At 25.5% G+C, this 25,875-nt stretch overlaps 2 protein-coding genes and 1 pseudogene across 2 annotated transcripts; 1 reads left to right on the forward strand and 2 right to left on the reverse strand.

The window, feature by feature from the left end:
- Nucleotides 1-90: 90 nt before the first annotated feature.
- On the reverse strand, nt 91-3,195 carry LOC122848289 (transmembrane protein 181-like). The gene is made up of 12 exons (XM_044146265.1): nt 2,868-3,195; nt 2,435-2,609; nt 2,113-2,366; nt 1,947-2,049; nt 1,709-1,862; nt 1,540-1,620; nt 1,362-1,461; nt 1,164-1,291; nt 952-1,101; nt 772-874; nt 455-685; nt 91-373 (listed from the first exon to the last, which is right to left on the reverse strand). Exons 2-12 carry the CDS (start codon nt 2,581-2,583, stop codon nt 234-236), a joined length of 1,593 nt encoding a protein of 530 aa, XP_044002200.1. The 5' UTR covers nt 2,584-2,609; nt 2,868-3,195; the 3' UTR covers nt 91-233.
- Nucleotides 3,196-3,335: 140 nt separating this feature from the next.
- LOC122848290 lies at nt 3,336-5,398 on the reverse strand (annotated as a pseudogene).
- A 333-nt stretch (nt 5,399-5,731) lies between these two features.
- Nucleotides 5,732-10,358, forward strand: LOC122848291 (transportin-3-like). Its single transcript, XM_044146267.1, has 7 exons — nt 5,732-6,006; nt 6,268-6,471; nt 6,548-6,705; nt 6,781-6,991; nt 7,056-9,059; nt 9,139-9,251; nt 9,351-10,358. The coding sequence occupies exons 1-7, from the start codon at nt 5,890-5,892 to the stop codon at nt 9,412-9,414; spliced, it is 2,871 nt and encodes a 956-aa protein (XP_044002202.1). The 5' UTR covers nt 5,732-5,889; the 3' UTR covers nt 9,415-10,358.
- Nucleotides 10,359-25,875: the final 15,517 nt, after the last annotated feature.

Below are 25,875 nucleotides of genomic sequence, written 5' to 3' on the forward strand. Positions count from 1 at the left end.
TTTCAAGTAGAAAAATGTAATATTATTTTGCCAAAATGTCTCAAAAATAAAGCAAATAATTCGAAACAATTTAAAGAAAAAAAATCGAAATTTTATATAAAAAAACATTTTACTTTATTATAAAGAGAAAAAAATTCTTTACATTTTGATATTGTCAATTTTCTTATAAACAATTACTTGATATTGTAAAATGAATTTTAACAATTTAAATTTAACATTTTAATTAATATTCATCAATCACTGTCATCAGCATTTCTTGATGATCTTGTAAGTAATCTCCGACTACTTTCATCATCAGATCCAAATATAACATCTTCATCAGATTCATTATTAATCATTGAAAATGCTGGATTATCTTTGGCAATTGCTGTATCTGTAAAAAATTAGCTTGATTAATTATTTAATTCAAAAAATAAATTAGAATCAAGTAGATCTATATTCAAATATTTCTTACGTTGACCATAAACATTTGGTAAATTTGGTGAATACACATAGGCCATTGTGTAAAGATAAAAATTCAATAAACCATAAAGTGCCATAAATTGTGCTGATGTTTTATAATAAGTTGATAATCTTGATGCAAAACTATCTTCCAAAACACCAGCACCAAATTGTCGTGATGTTACAAAAGCACAAACAACAGCAACAATAATTGCAAGTAATGTCAAAAACTTTAACCGCATATCTGTAATAAAAAAAATGTTTACAAACAATTAATCATATCAATGATAATAATTTATAATTAATAAATTAATAATAATTTTTTTATACCAAAATAAGGCATAGAACGTAGTTCAGTATATGCTCGAAGTATCAAAAGCAATAGGTACCCAATGTAGACACCTCCCATCGTAAAGAAAAATACTTTAAATCCCTAAAAACATTAAATAAATAATTATCAATCAACTAGCTTACATTGTATTACAGTTTAAAAATAAATTAACAACTTGCATAATAATTGGAAGTATCAAGAACGTAATTATAAGTTGGATCTTCCAGCTCAGTACATCTTAGCCAAGTTGCAAGTGTTAAAGCTGCACCCCATAGACATCCAATAATCACAAATTTTAGTAGATAAAATCTTGAAAATTTTCTCTCATTCTATTGAAAATTAATAACTCTATTAATACAAATTCAATGAATATAAAATTAATCAATTTTACCTGACGAAGACCATGATAAACACATAGCCAAAACATTAAAATAGCACATAAAAATGTTGTCTGCATCACTGCATCCAACATACCAGGTATCCAAGAGTTTGATAAAAATATCAATGGAAAAAAAGGATCTAAAAAATTTAAAATAAACGTCATTGTTTAATAAACAATAATTATAAAATTAATTAGATATTTTCTTACTGTTGTAGAGAATTAAAAGTGGCAATAATATTGAGACCCATTTTTGTTCAATTGACCAATCTGGTGTTGGATATTTTCTCAGTGAATGACCAAACCAACACTGTAATTAAATAAAACAATTAAACAACTAATTGAATGACTAATTAAATGACAAAAATAATAAACAAATAATTCATACCGTTACGAAAAATGTTGACAATAAAAATATAAGTCGAAACCATATTTCGATTTGTGTAAATGCTGGATTATAACTTTTAAACTGTTGACATAATAATTAATTAAAATATATAATTGTTTTAATATATTTAGTATTGAAAATTTCATAAATAAATAAATTACTTACTGACGTAAAATCTCAAATCCTGTATTTGATAACGACGATGAAAACCTTCAAGGCCATAAAAACGTACAGTTATCATGTAATAGCTATACTCAAGTGTACCAAGATGAGCAACGACAAATTCTTCACATGTTTGTCTTTCACATTTTAAATGTCTTGTTCTAGTTTTAAAAAAAATTAATTATCATTAATATTAAATAACTTTTGAGTTATAAAAATATATTTTTTTTTAACTTTTAATTTACCTATTGTGTTGAGAGTCTGTTGAAAGAACAGATGTTAATTTATTTTCTCCTATAAATCCATCAATTGATACAGCAACTTGAAATGTCTTGTCATACCTCTCATCTAGATGTCAATTAAAATAGATAAATAAATTTTATAAATGCATTTAATTGTAATTATAATTACCATCTGTATTTGATGTTGATAATTTAGCAATAACCCATAATTGTTGACAGTAAGTTGATAATTCTGGTGTTTCCATGATAAATGGTCCAGTTGACATTTCACTATTATTAACATGTGCTTGTTGTTCAGTTGTTGATGTTATTGGTGGACCAGCAAGTCCAATAAATACTGATAAACCAAAACAAGCAAAAAAACCAACAAATACCATAAAAAATTCTCTCTTATGCATTGAATATAATCTCATTGGTACAGATCTAAAATTAAAATTACCAAAATTAATTTAAATAATCAGATTTTTTTTTAATTTAAATTAAATAATTACCTTTCACATCTGTCATGATGATAAGCTGGTGCAATGTACTTGTTAAACTCACTGAATAAATCACTAAATTGTGCCAAAGTATTTCGTATTCTTAAATTCCAACCACCAGAAGGAAGATGGTATGAATAACCCAAACCAGTACCATCCATTATGACTCCAATAAATCCAGATTGATCTAATCATTTTAAATAATTTATTTATTAATTTTTTTTTTTATAAATACAATTAAGCTGTTGAAATAGACAAATATTTATTATTATTTTCATTACATGTTTACAAACAAATGAAGAAACAAATTTCTATATTTTTTTTTCGATATTTTTAACTATTGTTTTGATGAAAAAAATATTTAAAATAATTTAAAACAAAGCCTGGATAATTAAAATGGAGTAAATATAATAAATTTATAAATAAATAAATAAATTGACTGTACCTTTTGTTCAGAAAAAAATATTAAATTACCTACAATAAATTTTTTAATGATAAACAAATTTGTTATGTAAAAAAAAATAATTAATTTTATTATATATTAATATACAAAAACAATGAAATAATGCGTCACTACAATAACACAAAAATTGAGTAGTGAAATTGGAGGTGATTCACATACTGAAATAAAAAATATTAAACAGATTGGTCCTAGTGACTTGCGCGTGAGAATTATTGATTATTCTATTTCATCAGAATTAATGTCAATGTAATTGTAAATAAATAAAAAATGCAATTTATAATTTTGACATGATTAAAAAGTAAAATATATATTTAATCATTGAATTTATTTACACAATACAAAAGATAATTTTCCTCTTGATTGTTCAAATCAATCAATCAAAAAAAAAAAAAAAAAAAATTGAATATTTTAAATAAAATGAATATTATTTACATAATTATAAAAATTGTAAAGTTATTAATTATTATTTTTAGTTATGTTGTTTAATCCCAGTATTTAATTTTACCATCCCAACCAGCAGTTGCAAGTCTTGATGGTTCATGTGGATGCCAAAGTGATGATATACAAACACCATCATGTGCTTTCCATTTTTTATATAATTTAGTTGTCTTCCAATCCCAAACATAACACTTTCCATCAGCATCACCCGACACAAGATAACTCATATCTGGTGAAAAATCAATACCACAAGCATAACCAGCAACCATATGTCCAGTAAATGTTTTTTTACGATTCATTTTAAATCTATTCAACGCTGAAAATATAACAATTTTATTATCCATACTTTGACAAGCAAGCCATTTTTGATTTGGTGATGGTGTCACCGCTGGCATTGAATGCATTGTTGGATCAGCAATGTATTTCATATCAACTGGTATATATCATTCCCATACACGAAGCTTTTATCATCAGATGTTGTTACAAATCTACGATTTTCATCAACAAATGTTATTGTATTAACAACACCCAATGACGATCATATTCTTGTGTTATTTCACCAGATCTTGTATCCCAACATATAATTTTTTTATCACTTGTACCAGCAACAAATAAATGTTGTTTATCTGGATCTGGATGAAATTTAGCACAATATGGTATTTTTCTACTTGTAAAACGACTTATAACAGCACCAGTTTCAGTATCCCATAATTTAACATAACGATCATAACCAGCTGATAACAATCTTGTTCCTTCATTGTCAAAACTAATATCACGTACAGCACGATGACCATAATATGTACACAACGTCTATCTTTATATACCACTTTCCATTATTATTTTACAAAATAATAAATGTGCTGTTTTTGGAAACCATCGAATTTGTGATATACCCTTTGTATGTCCTTCCCATGTGTGTATTTGTGATTTTGGTAAGAAACAACGTTCTGGTGGTGAATCAGAACGTAAATTAACACCAACATCTTGTGGTGCATGAAGAAATGAACGTCCTTGATAATCAACTGGATCTTTAATATGTAATACTGTTTTTTCTTCAATTGGTTTTTCTTCACTTGGTTTACCACGTTTATTTCTTTTAGCTAATATTTCTTCTAGTTCAGCTGATTCTTCTTCAGATGGTTTTAAAATACGTTTTTCATCAACATAACCACCCCAAGGACCAAGAAAACCTTCAATATCTGATGCATTATCATTTTTATTTCTTTTTCTTTTATCAGCATTTCTTAATGCAACACTTTCAAATACTGTTTTTCCACCTTGTTCTTCAGCTGCTTCTGTTGCACCAATTATTGATCTACCTTCTTCTAAACTTCCATCAATTGTTGGATCCAATGCGTAGCCTGTGATAATCATAATTAATTTATTATTTTCTTTTCAACAAGTAGATTGAAGAAATAAATTAAATCAAATTGTTTTAATAACTTACCATAACTTTGAAATGTTCTTCGTTGATTTTCAAATTGAAATTCACTTATGTGAGCTTTTTCAACATATCCAGATAATATATTTTTAGAGGCACGTTGTTGTTCAGTTCTGAATGGATTTTCAGGACCAACATCTGGAGCAAATAGCTCTTCATAACGAGGATTATGTTTTATTTCTTCAAGTGTTGAGTCTATATGTCTAACACACAATTCAGAGCCCTAAAATTAAACAAAATAATTATAGCTATTTTAACAATACTCAAAAAATATTATTTTTTTAAAAATAAAAACAAAAATTCAACTTACTGTTGGTACAACTTCTGGTGCAGCACATATTTTTAATGACAATGACGTTACTGATTGATCAATAGGTATAAATTTTTCATTTGACATTAAATTATCATTATTTTCATTATTTATAACCTCACTTTTTTGTGTTGACTTTGTTTCATCATTATCATGATCACTGTTATCGTCACTACTTGCATATCCTTGCAAGCTCAACATTTTTCTTAATATTCAATTAAATTAATTTATAAATTTATTTGTAATTATTGTGTATATGTTTGATAACAAAAAATAAAATATGTTGATTGTGCAAAATTGAGCAACAAATCAACAATGAATGTAAACATGGCCGTTCGAATTCCACTCACATTGAGCATGCGCAACATCTAAACAACGTAAAAATAACGTTTGTTTAAATAAATAATTATTTAAATATTTTTAATAAATAAAATTAAACAAATAATAGTTTTATTTTATTTTTAAGTTTCATTTCATTTCAGTGTTTAATACGTGGTTAGCTGGGTTGATTCATCAATAGAATTTATAATTTAAAAAAAGTAAACAAAACAAGTGAAAACAAGATTCTTGTGTATGTGTATGTTGTGTTTATTTATATGTGCATATATGTGTGTCACGAGGGATGATTAAATAGTTTTTAAATTTGCCACGGTCTACATATGCGTGGTGGTGGTTGTCTTGTGTTGTCAGTTTGTCACTGCCAATAGTGCCAATTTTAATAAGTGTAATTAAATAATAAATAAAAAAAATTTACCTATAATAATTGAATGGATATTAATATATTAAATAATAGAAAATAACATACTTTATGAAGTATGAATTCACCACCAGAATTAGACACAGTTTATCAAGCTGTTTACACATTATACACTAATCCAGATCCAACTGAAAAAGAAAAAGCGTCAGCATGGCTCGGCGAATTACAAAAATCAGTAAGTTTATTTATCATTATCAATAAAATACATAAATTTAAATTTACAAATAAATTATCCTATTTATTTCAATAATTTTTTGGTAATTTTTTGTTATTTTATAAACAAGTTTAAGGTATTTGTTGAATGATCAAATTCAAATTTAACATAACCTCTAATAACAAAAAAAAATATATATATAAAATAATACAAAGTGTCATTGAATATATTATCATTAATAATAAATTTTTTTAATCTTTATTTATTAATTTAATTAAATAGGTGTATGCATGGAAAGTATCAGACGAAATGCTTCAACAAAAACGAGATTTAGAATCTTGTTATTTTGCTGCTCAAACAATGAGAACAAAAATTGAATTATCATTTCATGAATTACCCACTGATGCACATACATCACTTAGAGATTCATTGCTTCAACACATATCACAAATAAATGAGCATACAAATACAATAATAGTTACTCAGGTATTTAAAAAATTCATTTGTTTGTTTTGTTTGTATAATAAACATACTATTTATTAATCATCAATATTATTTTTAGTTATCAGTAGCACTTGCTGATTTAGCTTTACAAATGTCATCATGGCAATCACCAGTTATTGATTTAATCAACAAATTTGGTGGTAATCAAAGCAGCCTGTGGCCACTGTTAGAAGTCATGACAGTACTTCCAGAAGAAATAAATTCAAGATTTCTCAGGTAATTTAATTATTAATTTATAATATTCAAATAACAACACAATATTAAATGTATTTATTTATATATTTTATGCAGGCTAGGAGCAAATAGAAGACAATGTGTAGTGATGGATCTTTCAAATGCTGTCGACACAGTTATTAAGTTTTTGAGTATGTGTTTAAAAAATGGTAATGATAATGTACAAATTAACACAAGAATATTAAGATGTTTTAAAAGTTGGGTAAATGTTCATGCTATACCATTGCAATCAATACCAAATAATGACGTTGTTGCATATGCCTTTCAGGTAAGATAATAAATTATAAATAAATAAATAATATAATTGATTAATTAATTAATTTATTAATTAGGTATTGGGAAATTATCAATCATGCTCACAATTACATGAAGCAGCAACTGATTGTATTTGTATAATACTTCAAGAATTAGAAGAAGAAAATTGTCATACAAAAATAACAATTGAATATACAACATGCCTGCAACAATTACAATTGGGTTTATTTACAAATGTAATGTCACTTGAACAACCATATCATTTATCAGTTGCACATGAAGAAAATGAAAAATCAATAAATTATTGTCGTATATTTACTGAATTAGCTGAAACATATTTAAATACAATTGTACTTGGTAGTACTGTTGATAAAAAACATTATGCTATTAAAATATTAGATCTTGTATTAATGTGTGTTGGTCATCATGATTATGAAGTTGCATTAATAACATTTAATTTATGGTACAGATTATCAGAATGTTTGTATCGTAAAAATAATGATGATTTAAATACAATATTTAGACCACATATAGAAAGATTAATTGGTGGTCTTTGTAAACATTGTCAAGTTGAACCAGATCATCTTGGTTTAATTGAAGATGGTAGTGGTGGTGAAGATTTAGTTGATTTTCGTGGACGTGTTTCTGAATTAATAAAAGATGTTGTATTTGTTGTTGGTAGTAGTCATTGTTTTCGTCAAATGTTTACAACATTAACTGGTACAAATGATAATCAACAAGGACAATCAACAATAACAAGACAACCAACATGGGATTTAACTGAAGCAGCATTATTTATAATGCAAGCTGTTGCTAAAAATATATTACCTGAAGAAAATGATGTTGTACCAAAAGTTGTTGAGGCAATATTAAATGTACCAGATAATACACATATTGCTGTACGACATACAAGTATATTATTACTTGGTGAATTATGTGAATGGATTAATAGTCATCCACAATCACTTGAGCCAATATTAAATTTTTTATTATCATGTTTAAATCAAAAAGGATTAGCAAGTGCATCATCAAGTGCATTACACAGTATATGTACAGCATGTCCAGAACATATGGCATCACATTTTCCTGGTTTATTACAAATTGCACGTTCACTTGATACATTTCCAATAAGTAATGAAGCTGCTGTTGGTTTATTAAAAGGTGTATCATTAATACTTGCTAGATTACCAACAAATGAAATAAGCACAGCAATGAAAGAGTTGTGCTGGTTTCAAGCTAAACCACTTTGTCAACTTGTTGAATTACAAGGTATACCATTAGAACGTGGTACTAAAACAGATCCAGTATTGTGGCTTGATAGATTAGCAGCAATATTTAGACATACAAATCCATCAATTGATAATTCATGTGATATACATCCTTGTCAATCAACAATAACTGATATGTGGCCAGTATTTTCAAGTGTATTTAATAAATTTCAAGATGATCCAAGAATTATGGAAAGATGTTGTCGTTGTTTAAGATATGCTGTACGTTGTATTGGACAACATGCTGTACATTTACTTGAATCAATTGTCGAACAAATTGTACAGCTATATTCAACAAATCAACATAGTTGTTTTTTATATCTTGGTTCAATTCTTGTTGATGAATATGCTGCTGATCATGCATGTGCTTCTGGTCTTGTACGTATGCTTGAAGCATTTATTGGACCAACATTTACAATATTACAAGTTACTGATGGTTTAAAAAATCATCCAGATACTGTTGATGATTTATTTCGTTTATGTGCAAGATTTTTACAAAGAGGACCAATTGCATTTTTACATTCAGCTGCATTAAGTAGTATTATTGATTGTGCACTAATGGCATCTTCACTTGATCACAGAGATGCAAATGCTTCTGTTATGAAATTTTTTTATGATTTTCTTCATAGTGGACGTAATCATGATGAACGATCAGATTATACAATTAGACGTCAATTAGTACAAGGTATTTTAGCTGAAAAAGGAAAAGCATTAGTTACAAGTTTACTACAAGCTGCTGTATTTTCATTATCAACATATATGCTTCAAGATGTTGCTGATGTACTTGTTGAGCTCACCCTGACTGATGGAGCGGTAAATTTATTAAATTATATATTTTATTTTTTTCCAATAATCAATACAATTAATATATCTATATTTTTATTTCATTTAGTCAATGGCAATATGGCTGGAGGAAGCAATAAAGTCAATGCCAACACAAAATGCAGTTGGATTACCAACAGCAACACCAGAACAACTTCTGGAATTTCACAGTACAATATTGAGGTAAACTTATAAAGAATGTTTTTATTTATTTATTTTTTTTTTTCCATTAGTGAATCATGAAGTATGTAAGGAATTTAACGCTTGAAATTTTATTTACAGGACAACAGACTCACCGAAGACAGTGATGCATGCCTTACGAAATTTTGCTCGTTTATATCGTTGACGTGAGTTTTAAAATGAATAATAATAAACAAAAAAAAAAATAAGCTTAATAAATAATTGAATAAAAATGTCAAGTGATGAAGAAAAAATAAATTAACAAAAAAATAATGAGGGAGGATGAGAGACACCTCTGTGTTTACGAATCCATTAATGCTGAAAAAAAAAAAAAATTAAAATTGCAGTTATTTTATTCACATGTAATGTTGGACAATATTTTTATTTTCAAGTGCAATGTATGAAATAATATCTCTGACAATATAAATAATATCGACAAGAAAATAAAAATTAAATTTTCGACATTCAATTTAATTAAAACTCAGCTCAATTGTTTTTGTTTTTATGTAATAATAATTTTTAAACTTGTTAATTTAAAATAATCATTTAGACAAAGTGATTAGACATAATTATGATTATTATTTTTTAAAAATTGTATAACACTTTGTGGATAAATACACTGCACTTTTTTTTTTTTTTTCTACAAAATAAATTTTTTGTAATATATATTTTAATGAGCATTAATTGAGTGATCAAGTGAATTCATTTCTTTTTTGTTTTTTTTTTTTTCGTGTTGGTGCGTGAAAATATGACATTTATGTTGAAAAAATGATGATTATTATGAGTGAAACGGTCTTTATGCATTTATGAATATAAAGAGAACAATGAAAATAAATAAATGTGTAAAAGTTATGAAAGATATAATATAAAGTGAATTGTACACATCTCTCTTTCTTACTCTTATTTTTTTGTCTCTTTTTTGTAAAGAGAAGATATGTACTACTGATCTTATAAACACCAAGTTGACAATGCATTTTTACAACAATCAATTCCATGATTCATCTTTACATAAATAGTCACAACCTTATATACATTCTAAATACCTGAAGTTTAAATAAATATTGTACGATTGTGTCTTTGCAATAAATTATTTTGCATTTTATTATTTTATTCATTGTCTTTTGCCTTATTTTTTTTGAATAATTTTTATATTTTTATAATTAAAATTCGAAAATAACAATACGATTTAAATTATTAATTTTTTTTTCAATATTTATTTGTATAGAATCGAAAAAAAAATAAATAAATACAAGATTCAATATGACTCAAGTTTATCAAATAAACTCAAGAGTCAAGTTTGATTTTTTTTTCAGGAAATTGTTCAAGATTTTTAGTCGTGAGTCATCAATGACTCACTGTAGCGAAATTAAAAAAAAAACAGCAAAAAGCAAAGAGAAAGTGATTTTAATCAATTAAAAAAATTCATATACAATCGAAATATTAATTAAACATTATTATTGTTAATTTAAATATATTTTTCAATTTATATATTAATAACAATAGCTAAAAATAATAATGTTTATGATTTGTTGCCAAGAGAAAATATTCCATAAAATTTTGTGGGCGTACATGAGTTTTTCACGCTCAATGCTTTTGAATATATTTTCCATTAAATTTTTTTTTTATTTATTATTGTTTTTTGCAACAGACATCATCTTCTAGACAGTGTATATAAAAAAATAAAATATGAAATTACATATGACGTAAGCTACCTTGAATATAATTTAAAAGATACAAAAAAAAATTTTAAATTTTTTTGGATTTAAAAAGCTCATTTGTTGAATCAATTAAAAATACATATGTAAAATAAAAAAAAGAAGAAGAATGAAGTTGGTGATTAGTTGATAGATAAAAAAAAAAAAAAAAAAATCTATTCGGAGCAATATCTGAACTTCACCCTATCGATGATGATGGTGGTGGGCAGTGACGCGTTGCCGAGCAACGAGACAGCCAGACTGCCGTCTGCCAATTCGTTTCGAAATTCGAAGGTGTGGGTCTGTAATACAACAACCAAGGGATCGAGACTTGAGACGTTTCTTGTCTTTAAGGGTACAAGTTATTCTCTTTCTGATATTACCTCAAGAGAAAAAAAAAAAAAAAGACGAAAATTTCTTTTTAAAGATTAAACCAAAATAGAAAAAAAAAAATCTTGATGATTTCTAGTATTCTAAACTGAAAAAAACGAAATAGTAAAAATAAAATTAAATATATAATATTTATTTAAATTTGTTGATGGGTTCTTTGTCTTATCAGTTGTACTGGTGCGGAGCCATGTGGTCTTGACGACACGAAGATATAAAGAGGGAGGAAGATAGATAATTGAGAATGAAAAAATAAAAAAAAAATATATTAAATAAATGTGCGGGTTTTACTGGTGATGGGGCGTCGTAGGGCATCATCAGACAGTAAAAGAAAGATAATAATTTTTAGGACTTGTCTGGAAAGAAAAGAGCCGGAGCGAGGTCAGTTATCCACACCAGTATACCACACCCGTTCTCAAGACGTTAGATAATATTTTATCTAACTTTTTAAAAATAAGAAATTTTGAAAAAATAAATTAGTTTGTTAATTGCAATTTTTATTGATAAACAAATATCATTTGTTTTAATTTAATTAACTAATTTTTAAATATTTTATTGTCCACAAAATTAAACATTCATTTGGAGCAAGAAAAAAAAAGATCTTACTGATGTTTTAATATGATTTTTTTTTTCTTTCAATGATTTTCTCTTTCATTCAAAGAGAAAAATAAATTTAATGACTTTTACGTTGTAAATTTTTATGCTCCAATCGTTTTAAACTCACCGGAACTAATAAACATGAACAAAAAAAAAAATTTATTATTAAAACATCATGCTGAAGCATTTACTGATAGATACAATTTTTTTTTTTTTCTTTTTATTATAAATCCTTGGCCTTGAACTATATTTTGAAATAATTATTTTAAAAAATTAAATAACTAATTAAGGAAACTGAAAAATTTATTCTGTTTTTGTTGATAAATTAATATCAAAAAAAAAAACATAATTGTTTTAACGAGATTATATTTTTTGAGTTGATATCAACTACTGTGTCATTGATAAAAAATTAAATAGTCATCCATCCGTTTGAAATTGCCAAAAATACTGAAACTCTCTTTAAATAATTCTAAAAATAACCCAACAAAAATAAGATAATCAATATTTAAAATAATAATAATTAAAAATATAAATTAAAAAAAAAAATATATATACTCTTGATCTGTTTTAACCAGTTGAAAATTAAAAGAAATATATTTTTAGGATCAAAAATTACGTAAGCCAAAGTTTAGCTCCAAATTAATTTTACAAATTTACCACGTGTCTAAAAAATTAAAAAAAAATAAAAAAATATAAATAAATACAATGATAAATAATAAAACAATAAATAAAATTTATTATATTGTTTATTAATAAATATTAAAGGGTGCATTGATAGGATTGATTCGTCCCTGTAATCTGTACATAAAATACCCCGCCCTATACTGCGCCAATATAGCAGTCGCCATGGCGTAAAACATACATTACATCATGTAACATTATTTTTAAATATACACCACCTTGTACTGCAACACAATACGTTCAATAAAAGCTAAATTTTATATATACAAATTTAATTGTATCATCGCAATATATATATTTTTAAATTTAAATTTTTCATTTACCCTTGACACACAATTAGAAAACATTTATCAAAACAGGGACAATTAGTAATACCAAATTATAAAAATAGAAAAAAATTAATAAACAGGTAAATAAAGACGACAAAATACGTACATGCAAAAGATGAAGTGAGATTTTAAATGAGGGATGAGGGTTATTCGGTCGCACTTGGAGTAATTTTTTAATTATTTTTTCCGTTTCAAGTTGGCTTGCTTGTTCATAGCACTCTTGTGGTATAAATACACAAGTGAAAATAAAAAAAAAAAAAAACGAGAAAAGCTCGACCTGGTGAAGGTGTAACCCCGGGTGAAAATTTCCCCGATGAATTCACAATTTATCTGTCTTTCTTATTCACATGAAATTGTTATCCTTTGCTTGTCTCTCTTATTTTATTCTATTTTTTTTTTATATACCAGCCTCTTGCCCCACTGTGTCTGGCTGTCTGGATCCTCCTTGTAAAATATATTTCTTATACCTTGAGCGAGATAAATGCATAGATTTTTCAAGTTAATGTATATGTGACTACCAAAGCATCACCATCATCAGCATCATCATCATCTATAAATTTAATAATCAATTTTATAAAATTGTCAGACACAGTCTTATTATTTCTTTACTTAATTTCGATTACTAATATATAATTTGAAATTTTTAAATAATTTTTTATCATTAATATTTCTTAAAATGGCTTTTAAACATATTTTTATCATCTTGATACAAATCAAGCCACCTGGCTCATTTATTACTCTCTTTTACAATGTATTTTTAGAGACAGTTTATGTTTTAGTTATTTTTTTTATGTTTTGCACCTCTCTGACAATTTATTTCAATATTATTTTATTTGATAATATATTTTAAATTTTATGGAGTATTTAAAAATAGCTATAAATTAAATTTTCCTATTTTTTTTTTTTTCTTTCTATTAATTTTTATAATTTTAAATAATAATAATAGTGTGATTTATCATATTTAAATATTTTATTTTTTGGAGTAAGATGACAAAGTGTTTTTTCAAATAGAAAAAATAAAATTCTAAAAATAAATAAATAACAATGATAGTATAAAGAAATTATCATGATTTTTGTTTATTTATTTATTTGATTTTATGTTTACTAATATATAAAATTGATTGAAAAATGATAGAAGCTTAAAAAACATTTATAAAAATGAGTAAATAAATTTTTTGTATTTAATTTTATTTATTTTTTATAAAATAAACAAGATATATTATTGTTGTAAAAAGACACACAAAACACACAATAGAACAGATTGTGACAATTGCTACATTGACTTGTCTTGGTGTATTAACAATGTCAAATAAAAATGATTGATGACAACAATATACAAGTACATTTAGTCATCAAATATATATCATATATTGTATATGTGTATGTGTGTCTAATTGGTCTTAACAAAGGATAACGTCTTTCGTAGATTTTTGTAGATGAACATTCAACATTGACAACCGAGTCCGAGGGTAAAAGCTTTTCCAATCTTTACACTCAATCTTTCATTTTAGAAAATAAAAAAAAAATACATAATGCATTTAATCAATTTAAATAATAAATAAATAATAGAACAATTTTAAATTAGATAATTAAAAAAATAACAGAAATAATATTACTTTGCATTGATTTTTATAATTTAAAGAAGATTTAAAATTCAAATTATAAAATAAACAAAATATTAAATTAGTTAAATTTATAATGATCACATTAAAATAATATAATTTTATTATATAACAATTAAATTCAAAGTTATATATATGATTAATAAATAATATATAAAAATAAATAATAAATCGAATATATTATTAATAAAATGTTTAAAAAACATACGAAATATATGACATATACTATACAGTGATATATAATAGCGACGTTCAATAAATGTAAAATACAAAAATATACAAGAAATATATAATTTTATGCATATGATATTTTAACGTAGTTTCATAGGTAGAATCATCAATTTACAAATTAAATAAAAATAGCATTTAAAATATTATTCGAAATATATTTTTTAAATTGATTTTATAACCTCAAAAATAACGAAATAAAATAAAATTTACATTGATTTTGAAAGTTAATAATAATAATCCATTCAAATGTATATATTTTATTAACAATAACAATAAATTATAAATAGTTTATGTTAAAAAAAAAAAAATATTAATAATAATTTTAAAAGCGCCACGTAGTGATAATAATGTGTACCAAAAACGCCGGCCGGTGCCTTGGATTTCGGATTTTCGGCGTGAATTACTCATAAAGTGGGGGGATTAAAAAAGAAAAAAAAAATCTCATATATGTATAATTGCGTATATGTATTGTATGGTTCGTCTATGTTCGTTGAAATTCGTCGGGTCGATGTGCGACGAAACGGCTAGTAAGTTACAACGACGGTTTTTATTTCTCCTCGGTTCGGCTGGTATCTTCAAACTGTCGATCTGCCAGTTCATCGCCGGCTTTTCGTCAAAGTGGACCTTGTCGTCTGTAATCATCCACTCGGTAATATCAAAAAAAAAAAAAAAAAATTTAATTTATTTTTTTTCAACTCATACTTACTCAAACTACATATCATTTCGTAATTAAATTATTTTTTTTTTCAAATTTTACTCCTCAATTTCGCGAGCAAACAAATTAATTTTTTTTTTTTTTTTCATTATAAATTTACATTTTGGAGTTACTGATAATTTTTTAACGGTTTTTTTTTTCAATTTTTTTTTTCCTCCATTTTTATATCTTAATAATCATTGATAAAGTGAACGACAATTTACGACAATAGCTAGATAAAAAAACACAGGTAATAATAAATTTAAAAAAAAAAAAAAATTGATTTAATAAATCTGAAAAAGCACGAGTGATTTGGTGACGTGTTATACGCCATTTTTTTTTTTTTTTTTTTTATTCCCTTCATCGTGTCTCGTGTCTTGATATTAACGTAAAATAATTACGATTAAATTTCCTCCCTTAAATTAACCTTACAAAACAATTGAATTTTATAAAAAAAAAAAAAAAAAATTATTATTATTTAAATCACATGATCACGAAACACATTACTCATGAATTTTTTTTTTTTTTTACGACCGAATTATTTGCGAATCGTTATCTCAATAATTATCTGAATAAAAAAAAAACGCTCACCATGGTGAATCAGAGTTGAAGTATAATTTTAATAATTTTATTATTTAAAATTGTGGTATGATTATTTTGTCAACTGATGATCTTCAACACAGGTAAGATTATTTTTTTAATTAATATGATTTTTCATTATCTCAAAGTACAAAAGTCCGTATGTTTTATATAAGTGTTAATTTTTAAAAAAGTCAAACTGGTTAAATTTATTTCGAAGCTGTATCATTCATTTTACTACAACCGGTTAGCCAAGCCAGACTTGCTTTGCTGTTAAATTAATTTATAGTCCATGAACAAAGTTGCTCAGGGGAAGAAACGTGAAAGATTAAAAAAAAAATATATAATAATGATAATAAATAATGTCAGAATATCATGAAATTATTATTAAAAATTTACCGAATTTTTATTTTTCATTTTCAAGGTGACAAAGTTCAAATGAATTATTGTTTTTTTTTTATTTTTTAAATATTGATTTAGTTTGTTGTGTTAATTTAGTAATACTAATTAATTTGGCGAATTTTATTATTGAAGAATTAATTGATTAAAAATTTATTTATTTATTTATTTAAAAAAACTATTAAGGCTCGGTGTAGAAATTGTATAATCCGGGTTTCTAGACGTGACTCAACATAAACTCCGTTTAATTTTTATTTGTGCTCTTTTTTTTTTTACTACACGTGCTTTGAAAGGTAACAAGATGCTTGTTTTATATGTAAAAGTGAACATATCTATTTGTATTAATAGATAAAAAATTAAAGTTTAATATATTTAATATTGAATTCTCGACTGGCAAATTATATTTTTATATTAAAATTTTTCTCATCATACATGCTTGACTTTGTCTTGATAATGTATTTAAATTTTTCATTTTTTTTTTTTTCTTTTATAATTGAAGAAACATTTGTATTTTACTTTGAAATTTTAAGACTTTTTATCAAGCCTTAAAATACCTTTTAAAATTTAATTTTTATCTTGATTTTTTACTCATGCTAATTGTTGCTTTTAATTTTTTTAAATTAAATATTTCTTTTAATTATTCTTAATTTGGAAAGATATATATTTATTTTTTTATCAACTTGATCCATTATTTTATCAAGACCTAGAGCTTCCTCTTTGTCACTGCAGTTTTTTCTGCAATGCAATTTTTGTGCATCAGTTTTGTGTGTCGGGCTACTTCACTGCAGATAAACAATCTTTAATAACAATTACACAATATTTTTCGAAAAATTTAAACAAATTATCATCAATAATTATCAAATGCCACACCCCTAATTTTATTTTAAAATTAAAATAATTCTATTACTATTTTTAAATTTTTATCAAGCATATAATTTTGTTTTTTGTTTTGTTTTTTTAACAATAACTATTAGTGCAGTAATCGTATTTTAGTTTCATATATAAATATGTAAATTTTCAAGTTGTTTATTTTGTTGGATCGTTACTGATATGATTATTATGTTAAATTATTTATTTCCGTTGTCAAAGAAAGTCTAAATAAAATAAAAAAAATAAAATATTTTATATGAAAATTCATTATTTACAAAATATCAAAGAAAATATTTACTCAATAATTTTTCATAAAATAAATTTTAATATTTAATAACAAACATTTAAAATTTAAAATCAAAATATTCTTGTTGAATTTTTAAAAAGCCATACCGAAGATAAAAAAAGAAAATTAAGTTATTGCGATTTTATTGATTGATAAAGAGTTATCGATCTGGAAAAAAAAAAAAATAAAAATAAAAAGGCGTGAAGATCAAATATAGATTTTATCGTATTTGCCACCCTCGTGTCACCCTGAATGGTACTCTATTGATGATCAGTGGTGTCACTTCCGGTCGGTCAACCAATACATATATCATTTATATACATGTCTTGAGATATATATATTCTATATGATCATGATTAGATCAGCAAACTGTTGACACCATCAACATCATCTTGCATCACATCATCTAGATCTCATTTTACATTTAATACTTCAAATTTGACGAACAAGTTATCTCTCTTTCTCTCTGTTTAAATAAATTGTCAGCTATTATATTATCATCATCATCATCATCAGGGATACATTATTCTTATTTATTTATTTTTTCTGCTGATTTTGAATGATGATGATGATGACTACGCTGATGACACACAAAGACATGAAAATTTTATATTTTTGATTTCATGTGTCTCAAGAATATTGCTGAGTGATGCAAAAATATAATAATAAAAAAAAAAAATAAAATACACCACTGTCTGGGTTTGTTACCAGGCCACTCCTTTTATTATTATTATATTGTACAAATTCGACCTCGAGACAGGTCGACTTTCGTCCGAACTTTTAAACGATTCGCCTCGATGCTTGCTTGTATCCGTTGATTTTACACACAACTTGTGTATTTCTATACTATAAATTTATCAGACAAGAAAAAGCCTAATGAATGATAATAATAACAAAATATAATTTTTTTTTTTTTAATCATAAAATACTTGTTTTAATTAATAAAATAAATTAATTTTTTCAAAATTCATTATAATTTTTTCCTTAAGAATTAGACTACAAATGATATTTATTATCTGGAAAATATTCAAGTAAATTATTTCATGTGTTTAAGTTGTTTTTATAATTAGTGCAAAAAAAAGAAAAAATTTTTTTTTTATTGTTAATTTTTGTCATTATCATTATGGTATGTAGTTGTCGTTTTCGTAGCGCGCATTGCTCCCTAGTTTTATTTAATCACGCTTGCCTCCTGACCGTCCACCACCATCATCATCATCACCACCACCATCATGATGATGATCATCGTCACCGGGTCTGTTGCTAGGCGCCCCCCCTCCTGCGGGCCCACGGTTAACTTGTGCCCCGCCTCTGTCTGACAACCCCTACTTAAAAACTTTTGCCAGCTTTTTACCACCCCGCTAAAAATCCCACTACTCTGCGCCAATTCTGGATATCTTTGCTGTTTCATCCGCCAACAAATACTCATCCAACTTTATATACACATAGTTGCAAATTATTTTGCGATATGTTGTGTGTTTAAATAGTGGGAGTTTAAAAAATTATATATCCAATATTACTTGAGCATCTTCATTTCTCTTTCTTCGCTAAAATATTTATCTTTTTTCCCTAGGAAGACCTTGAGACATCCCTAGTTTTGCTTGGTGTTATTCTTGGAATTTTGCAAAAAACGTGTCATGATTACTTGTCTTGAATCTTTGTTATATATATTTTTTTTTTTCATTAGCTTTTGTAGACTGTCTAGAAGCTGTTCAAATAAAATCATCATCATCAATTTCTCAGAATATTTATTTATCTATTTACTCCAATTTTTTTTATCTAGACTTGTGTCGAAAAATTTTATTGAAAAAAAAGAGCTTTTATTGAAATATTTAAACAACAAATTAAGAGTAATGTTGATTTTTTTTATGTACAATGAGTAATGACAATTTGACCGAGTATTGAACTTGTTTAATGTATGTCCTCATTTATTTCTACATACTTGATTCCATCGACCCAACTGCGACAAATTATTTCTTTTTCAACAATAATGACAAATTAATCAATTCAATATTACTCATAAAAAATTGTTAATTTTGATAAATTATTTTCATCAATTTGTCATCATCATAAATCAGTCTTTTTTATAAATTCAATTTGAATAAAAAATTCCCCATTGAATTTTTAATAATTTATATAAAAGCTTAAATCAATTTACTGTTTTTTTTTTTTTAATTTAATATATAAATAATGATTAATGAGTTTTGATTTACAATGAAAATTTATATTTAAATATTAGCTAAAAGGTGCGTGTATGTGTCGGTATGTCGTTTGTCTGGGGACATTGATGTGTCGTCTGACACGAATGGGATTATCTACTGTAAGAAAGACACCTCTCAAAAAGCTACATGGCTTTTATCGATTGCGAATAACATCAAGCCAAGTGATGCATGTGTGTACACATAATGATGCTCTTTGCATGAATCCATGTACTTAATCAATTGAATGAATAAAAAGAAAAAAAAAATTGCTAAAGGACAAAAAGCATGATGAAGAAAAAGAAAAAAAATATATACTCGTCATCAAACTGGTACAGATGCTTTCTTTTCTCTCTGCTAGCTTGAGCCGGTTATTTTATATATATTTTTTTTTTTATTCTTTCATCTGACGTCCTTGAAATTCGTGCGAGACTGCGAGAGAAATGAGAATTAAAAAGACTCCAAAAATGAATAAATTTTTCAAGTAGTATAACCAAAATTTGTGCTGACATTTTATTATAATTTAAATTAAAAATAATTAATAATTAATAGATAATTAATAGTTTTTTAATTTAAAATTAATTTTTTGTTCTTTTTTTTTTTTTTGCAACGCAGACATTCTTGAAATTTTTTAAAATATTTTTTTTAACGGTTAAAGAAGAGGATGTGTTATTGCGAACGTCATTGACTTGATAATTGTCAGTCGGTAATTCAAGAGAAAAGATAAGACATCCTTAAGCAATAAAAAATTAAAAAACTACTATTTAAAATATATCCAAGATTTTTTTTTTCAAACTACAAAGTTTTCCACTGAATATATATTTCTTTGTTAATGACAAACTAAAAATAAAATATAATCAAATAATCATAAAGAGTAATATTTATAATAAAAAATAAAAAATAATTTTTATGCCAACAATGTGAGTGTTAATGAGTACTCTCAACACGTACTGTATCCTTCGAATATATATGAACGTTATTCTTTATTATTCGCAACGTGGCCTTCATACAATTTGCGAAATACCCAGCAGAATCACACACGCATATTCATGTTTTATTTTTTTTGTTCCCTCTTTATTTTTACTTGAAAAAAAAGCCCCATTTTGTTTTTTATTAGTTTCGTTTTTCTTTGTCGAGTTGATTTTTGTAAAAATATATTTTTTACTCAATTTTTTTTTTACATCGTTGTTTGTACGTGCGGCAAGAACAACGTCAGCTGCATCAAAACTGCACTGCGGCAAACTAAATATAGCCAGATCAAGAAATAGAGGGTTGAAAAAAAATTATATATAAAAAGGGATCCAACAGCCAATCCTTGATGCCACATTTGATCAATGTGTATTAATACTTAGTCTTTATTTTGAGGCTATTTTTGCAATATTTCTTTTCACATAATATCTTGACCTATTGTTCAATATTTCCTTCAAATTTTATATTGAAAAAAAAAAATATATATTGCATGAATATTTCAAATGACTTGAAAAAATATTCCCCATGGTGATTCTGGGAATAGAAGAAGACTATCATCCGGTCGAGTCGTTATTTCATTATTTTTTTTTTCTTTATTTCTCGTTTTTTTTTTTATTTTTTTTGTTACACCCCAGTTGGATCCTTCTGAAAGCCAGTCATCAATGTGTCACGTTCGTTCTTCTGTACTTAAAGTTTTTTAAAATGCTCACTTTAAAAATTGTCTTTCTCTTTTTCAATTTTTTTTTTTATCTTCTCACTCTCTTGGTATTATTATTTTACATTATTTTTTTTTTCTTTAAAGTACAAGTTGAAAGAAAGAGAGACCTTGTGTTTTTTTCCCCCTCGATTAATACTTCTTCGATTCATAAAAACCCTCTTTTTTCTCTGGGTACCATGTCTAGTGGATTCTATCAACTTCCTTTTACTTATATATTTTTAACCGTCGATTAACATTTATACATCTCAATAAAACCAACCGTTAACTCAATAAAATAACCGTTTTTTTTTTAATATTTAAATAAACTCACCCTCTAACATGAACTAAAAAAAAAAATACTTGAAATGATTTTTTATTTGTCAAGAAATTTAATAGTAAACTTTGAATTTTTGTTTTTAAATAATTGAGACAATTTTTCTTATTCAATTTAGTCATATTTATTTTTGATAAGAATATTTATTTTAAATTCCGATAATTTTATGTCAAAATAATCTGCAATGATCAATAAACTCTGCGTCATTGTAAAAATTTTTTTTTTTTTCAAATCTACAACGTTGATATTTAAAAAAAATTTAAAAATTCAATACACCTACGTATTTGCAAATATAAATAATAAACTTGTCTCACTAGTTTATTTTTTTTTTCACCCACTGTTTCTTTTCTAAATTCTTTTTTTTTTTTAGAAATAAAACCAGTCGTACAATATATTCAAAAATACACTTGAATTATTTTAAATATACTGGCTCATGATTTAACGATGTCATATCAAGGTCATCAAATAATCACATGTCTTATTTTCAATTTAAACATTAAGACATTTTCATATTTAAAAAACTACCGATTATTCCAACGTTTTAATAGCAAATAAATTAAATAATAAACAACAAATAAATGTATGTTTTTAATATAAAATAATAATAATTATAAAAAATAATTAGAGTTGAAATTTGAGGCGTCAACGGTTGTGTTTATAATCGCGGATAATTTGATATCCGTCTGAAATGCTCGTAAGTATTTAATTTTTGTTGTAATATCCCCTCGGCAAGTTGTTCACCATCATAAAATACAAGTATCTTTTTGAATTGTTTGTGTTAAATATGATGTACAATAATTTTTTTAACAAACATAATAATAAGTTAACTGATAGCCTCTGTTTCACATTGGAGTGGTCAGATATGGAGACATAAAACACCCACCTTAATACACACACCATTTGTGAAAGTTGATGAAACAACGAGACTTGTTGTAATACAAGGGATTTAAAAAAAAAATTAAAAACAAAGATACAATTATTATTTATTGCGGTGATAATAATATAAATAGTCTAGACAATCATTTGGTTGTTCAATCATCAATTGCTTCGTCATCACAACCGACGATGATGACGACCACGACGACCACGACGACCACACATATCATCCGTAGAAAATGATCCTTTTTTTTTTTTTCTGCTATTTTTTTGTAGACACGCATGTGTTGTCTTGAGTGGTCAGAATAAATATATGCATTTTGTAATCTTGTCTCTTTTCATGTCAAAGATACACAACAACTTACCAGTATTTTCAGCGAATTTTCTTTTGTCAATGTTTCTCTTTGTTTCCTTTTAAAATAATGTTTATTTTTCTTTTTTTTTTTTTTTTATGCTGAGTTGTTTGTCTTTTTGAATACTAAATCATCAATTGATGGTTCAAAGTGTTTTTCTTTGATTTTTTTTTTTTTTTATACTGGTATTTTAAAAGTGAAAAATTTTGTTATTTTCTTTTGATGGTACTTTTTTTTTTCTGTGTGTAGGTGGAATTTTGTAGAAATAAAATTAAAAATGATTCATAATTGAGTCATGTATTTAAGTATATAAAAAGTTAAAAAACAATTTATATTTTTTATTTTGTTTGTTGAAAATGAAGCTTTTCATTTGACACATGATTTTAAAAGATTTCCATGTCGAAACCTTGAACCTGAATATTGTCTAGTCACGGTCATCGTGTCATTAGCGGTTCAAAATAATTCCAAGGACTACCCGTCGGGATCCCACAGCTTCAAAGTCCCAAATTTTTTTTTTTTTTTTCAAATTTCGAATCTCTTGTTCACCGGAAATATTTCATTTTTTTTTTATTTTTTCATCTCTTATTTCTTCTACCTGATTCCTCAAGTTTCCTACTGTTTCCCCCAACGACAGCATCCGTTTTCACAATGAAAATTTTTTCCTCCACATCTTTTCTCAACTTTTTTTTTCCTTTCTTTTTTTTTTTTTATTTTTTTATTCTGTGTCGGTGGCAGTGACTGGAGGGGATCAGAGCTTTCCAAACGCATTAGTAAGTTTTTTAGATTGAACTTCTTGAAGGCACGTTCATTGTCAGTTTCGCGTTGGCTCTCGTGACTTGAACATATCTCCAATACTTGACTTGCACAATACTTTAGTGTTATATCCAAACAATTAACTTGTATTAATTTAATAATTTACTTTTGTATTTCCGGTGTTCTTGGATCATATCATTATTACATTACAAGAAGTTCATTGTAAATGGATATTTAAGTTATATTACAACAAAAATATAACACTATTTAATTAAAAAAAAAGTGCCACATAGATATTTGATATTTAATCAAGCATCAGTTTTAATTTTTAAGTGTAAAATTACATATATTTCATCATTGATTATTATAATAAAATATAACGTGGTCAAAAAAATTTTAATTATTTAACAAATCAATTGGTAAATTGTGAATTTTTTCCCATTAATACGTGTATGATATTTTGGAGTCTTGAAGCCTTGATAATATATTACAATTCTCGATGGATAAAATTAAATATTTTGGCCTTCGATCATCATCATTGAACATAGTCTTTGAGATATCATCACAAGGTTCAACTTATTATTCATTTTTTTTTGCAACAAGTTTTTTACGTGTTTGATTATTATTTAAATTGATTATTAATTTATTTATAAATTAAAGTGATATTTATGTTTTAATATAGGTAATTTGATGGTGCTTTTGAAGAATATATTTTTAATGTTTGTCAGCTACTTTTAACACGAGCTACTTGGGTACTTTTGACTGATGATTTAATAGGTCAGTATGAAGCGCGCTAAATAAGCATAAAATCATTGACAAGAATACCTCAACAACTGTGTAAATTACCAAATCAAGATTAATATTAGTTATTAGAATGGAGGAAAATTAAATTCAAAGAGGCTGCATGTTGATTGTACTTCATCAGGTGCTCTGGTGGTTATGATACCCGGCACCTGTTGGAGCGCAATTCATATGATTGTGCCTTGCAGCACATAATTATATTCTCCATTCTTTATTATTTATTAAAAATTAAAAAAAATATATATATAAAAAAATTGAAACAGTTAGTAGAAACCAGGAAGTAATTATTAATTATCACTTTGAATTTTTAACGTTGTTTAAATTTTATTTCAGGTGATGATATATTTCAATCAACTAAATTTGATGATACTATTATTAAAAATTAATTCATTTAAAAACCAGGATATATAAACAAGTGATGTATATCTTGAAAAATAATTTATTCTGATGGAAATCATTTTTTTTTATTTTTTTTTATAATGATTCATTTTTTTTTATTGTTTTTTCTTGCAACAAAGTCAAGTTTATATATAGATAATAAAATTAATAAGTGTTGTTTATTTTTAAATGAAGGGTTATTAAAAGAATTAATTAAAAAAAAAATTTATTAATTATATTGTCTGTTGAATATATTTTTAAAATAATTTTACCTTCACCTTAATTATTTTTAATTAAATTGTGTTTGCTTGAATTGATTGAACAAAAAATAAAATAAATTCATTGTATAAATATAGAATAGTGACTGATTTTGTTTGACATTTTTTTTTTTTTGTTTGATCGATGTAATGAAGGTTAAATTTATAATATAAATAAAAAGAAAAAAAAGAAAATGTTAGTTACAAGATTTTTTATTAAATTGATTCAATGCCACGAGTTTTTTATCTGACAGTAAAAAAATTATTAACCGTGAAGTTGTCGGTTATGGAGCAAATTGTGTTGTGGATAAATTTATTTGGATCTTTTCTATACCTGGCTAATGGATTTCGTTAAGAGAACAGCCAAAATATTAGAAAAATAATTTGATTTATTATAAGGATTTTGTTTTTTATATTTGATAATTAATTGCATTTAATTTATTATAAATTGAGACCTTGAAAAAGAGCTGATTGCCGAAGGCTTTGATGAAGAAAAAAAAAATTTGATTTTGATTTTTGCTGAAAATTGGTGCTTCAAGTAGTGAAAATATATTTGCTTGGGTGCTTGTTGATGTACATATTTTTATTTTACATCCAATAAAAAAATTAACCCAGCAAGTGCTATTTTAAGAGATTTTTTTTATG

The sequence above is a fragment of the Aphidius gifuensis genome, linkage group LG2 (genome assembly GCF_014905175.1).
Source record: "Aphidius gifuensis isolate YNYX2018 linkage group LG2, ASM1490517v1, whole genome shotgun sequence".
NCBI lineage: Eukaryota > Metazoa > Arthropoda > Insecta > Hymenoptera > Braconidae > Aphidius > Aphidius gifuensis.

Excerpts from the sequence above, each read along its gene's own strand:
- LOC122848289 (XM_044146265.1), bottom strand. The coding sequence starts at position 2,583 with ATGGATGGTACTGGTTTGGGTTATTCATACCATCTTCCTTCTGGTGGT. Across the intron at positions 2,050-2,112 it reads ATCAACATCAAATACAGATG|ATGAGAGGTATGACAAGACA; the intron begins GTAATTATAATT and ends ATTGACATCTAG. Across the intron at positions 1,102-1,163 it reads TTTATCATGGTCTTCGTCAG|AATGAGAGAAAATTTTCAAG; the intron begins GTAAAATTGATT and ends AATTTTCAATAG.
- LOC122848291 (XM_044146267.1), top strand. The coding sequence starts at position 5,890 with ATGAATTCACCACCAGAATTAGACACAGTTTATCAAGCTGTTTACACA. Across the intron at positions 6,007-6,267 it reads TCGGCGAATTACAAAAATCA|GTGTATGCATGGAAAGTATC; the intron begins GTAAGTTTATTT and ends TTAATTAAATAG. Across the intron at positions 6,472-6,547 it reads ATACAATAATAGTTACTCAG|TTATCAGTAGCACTTGCTGA; the intron begins GTATTTAAAAAA and ends TATTATTTTTAG.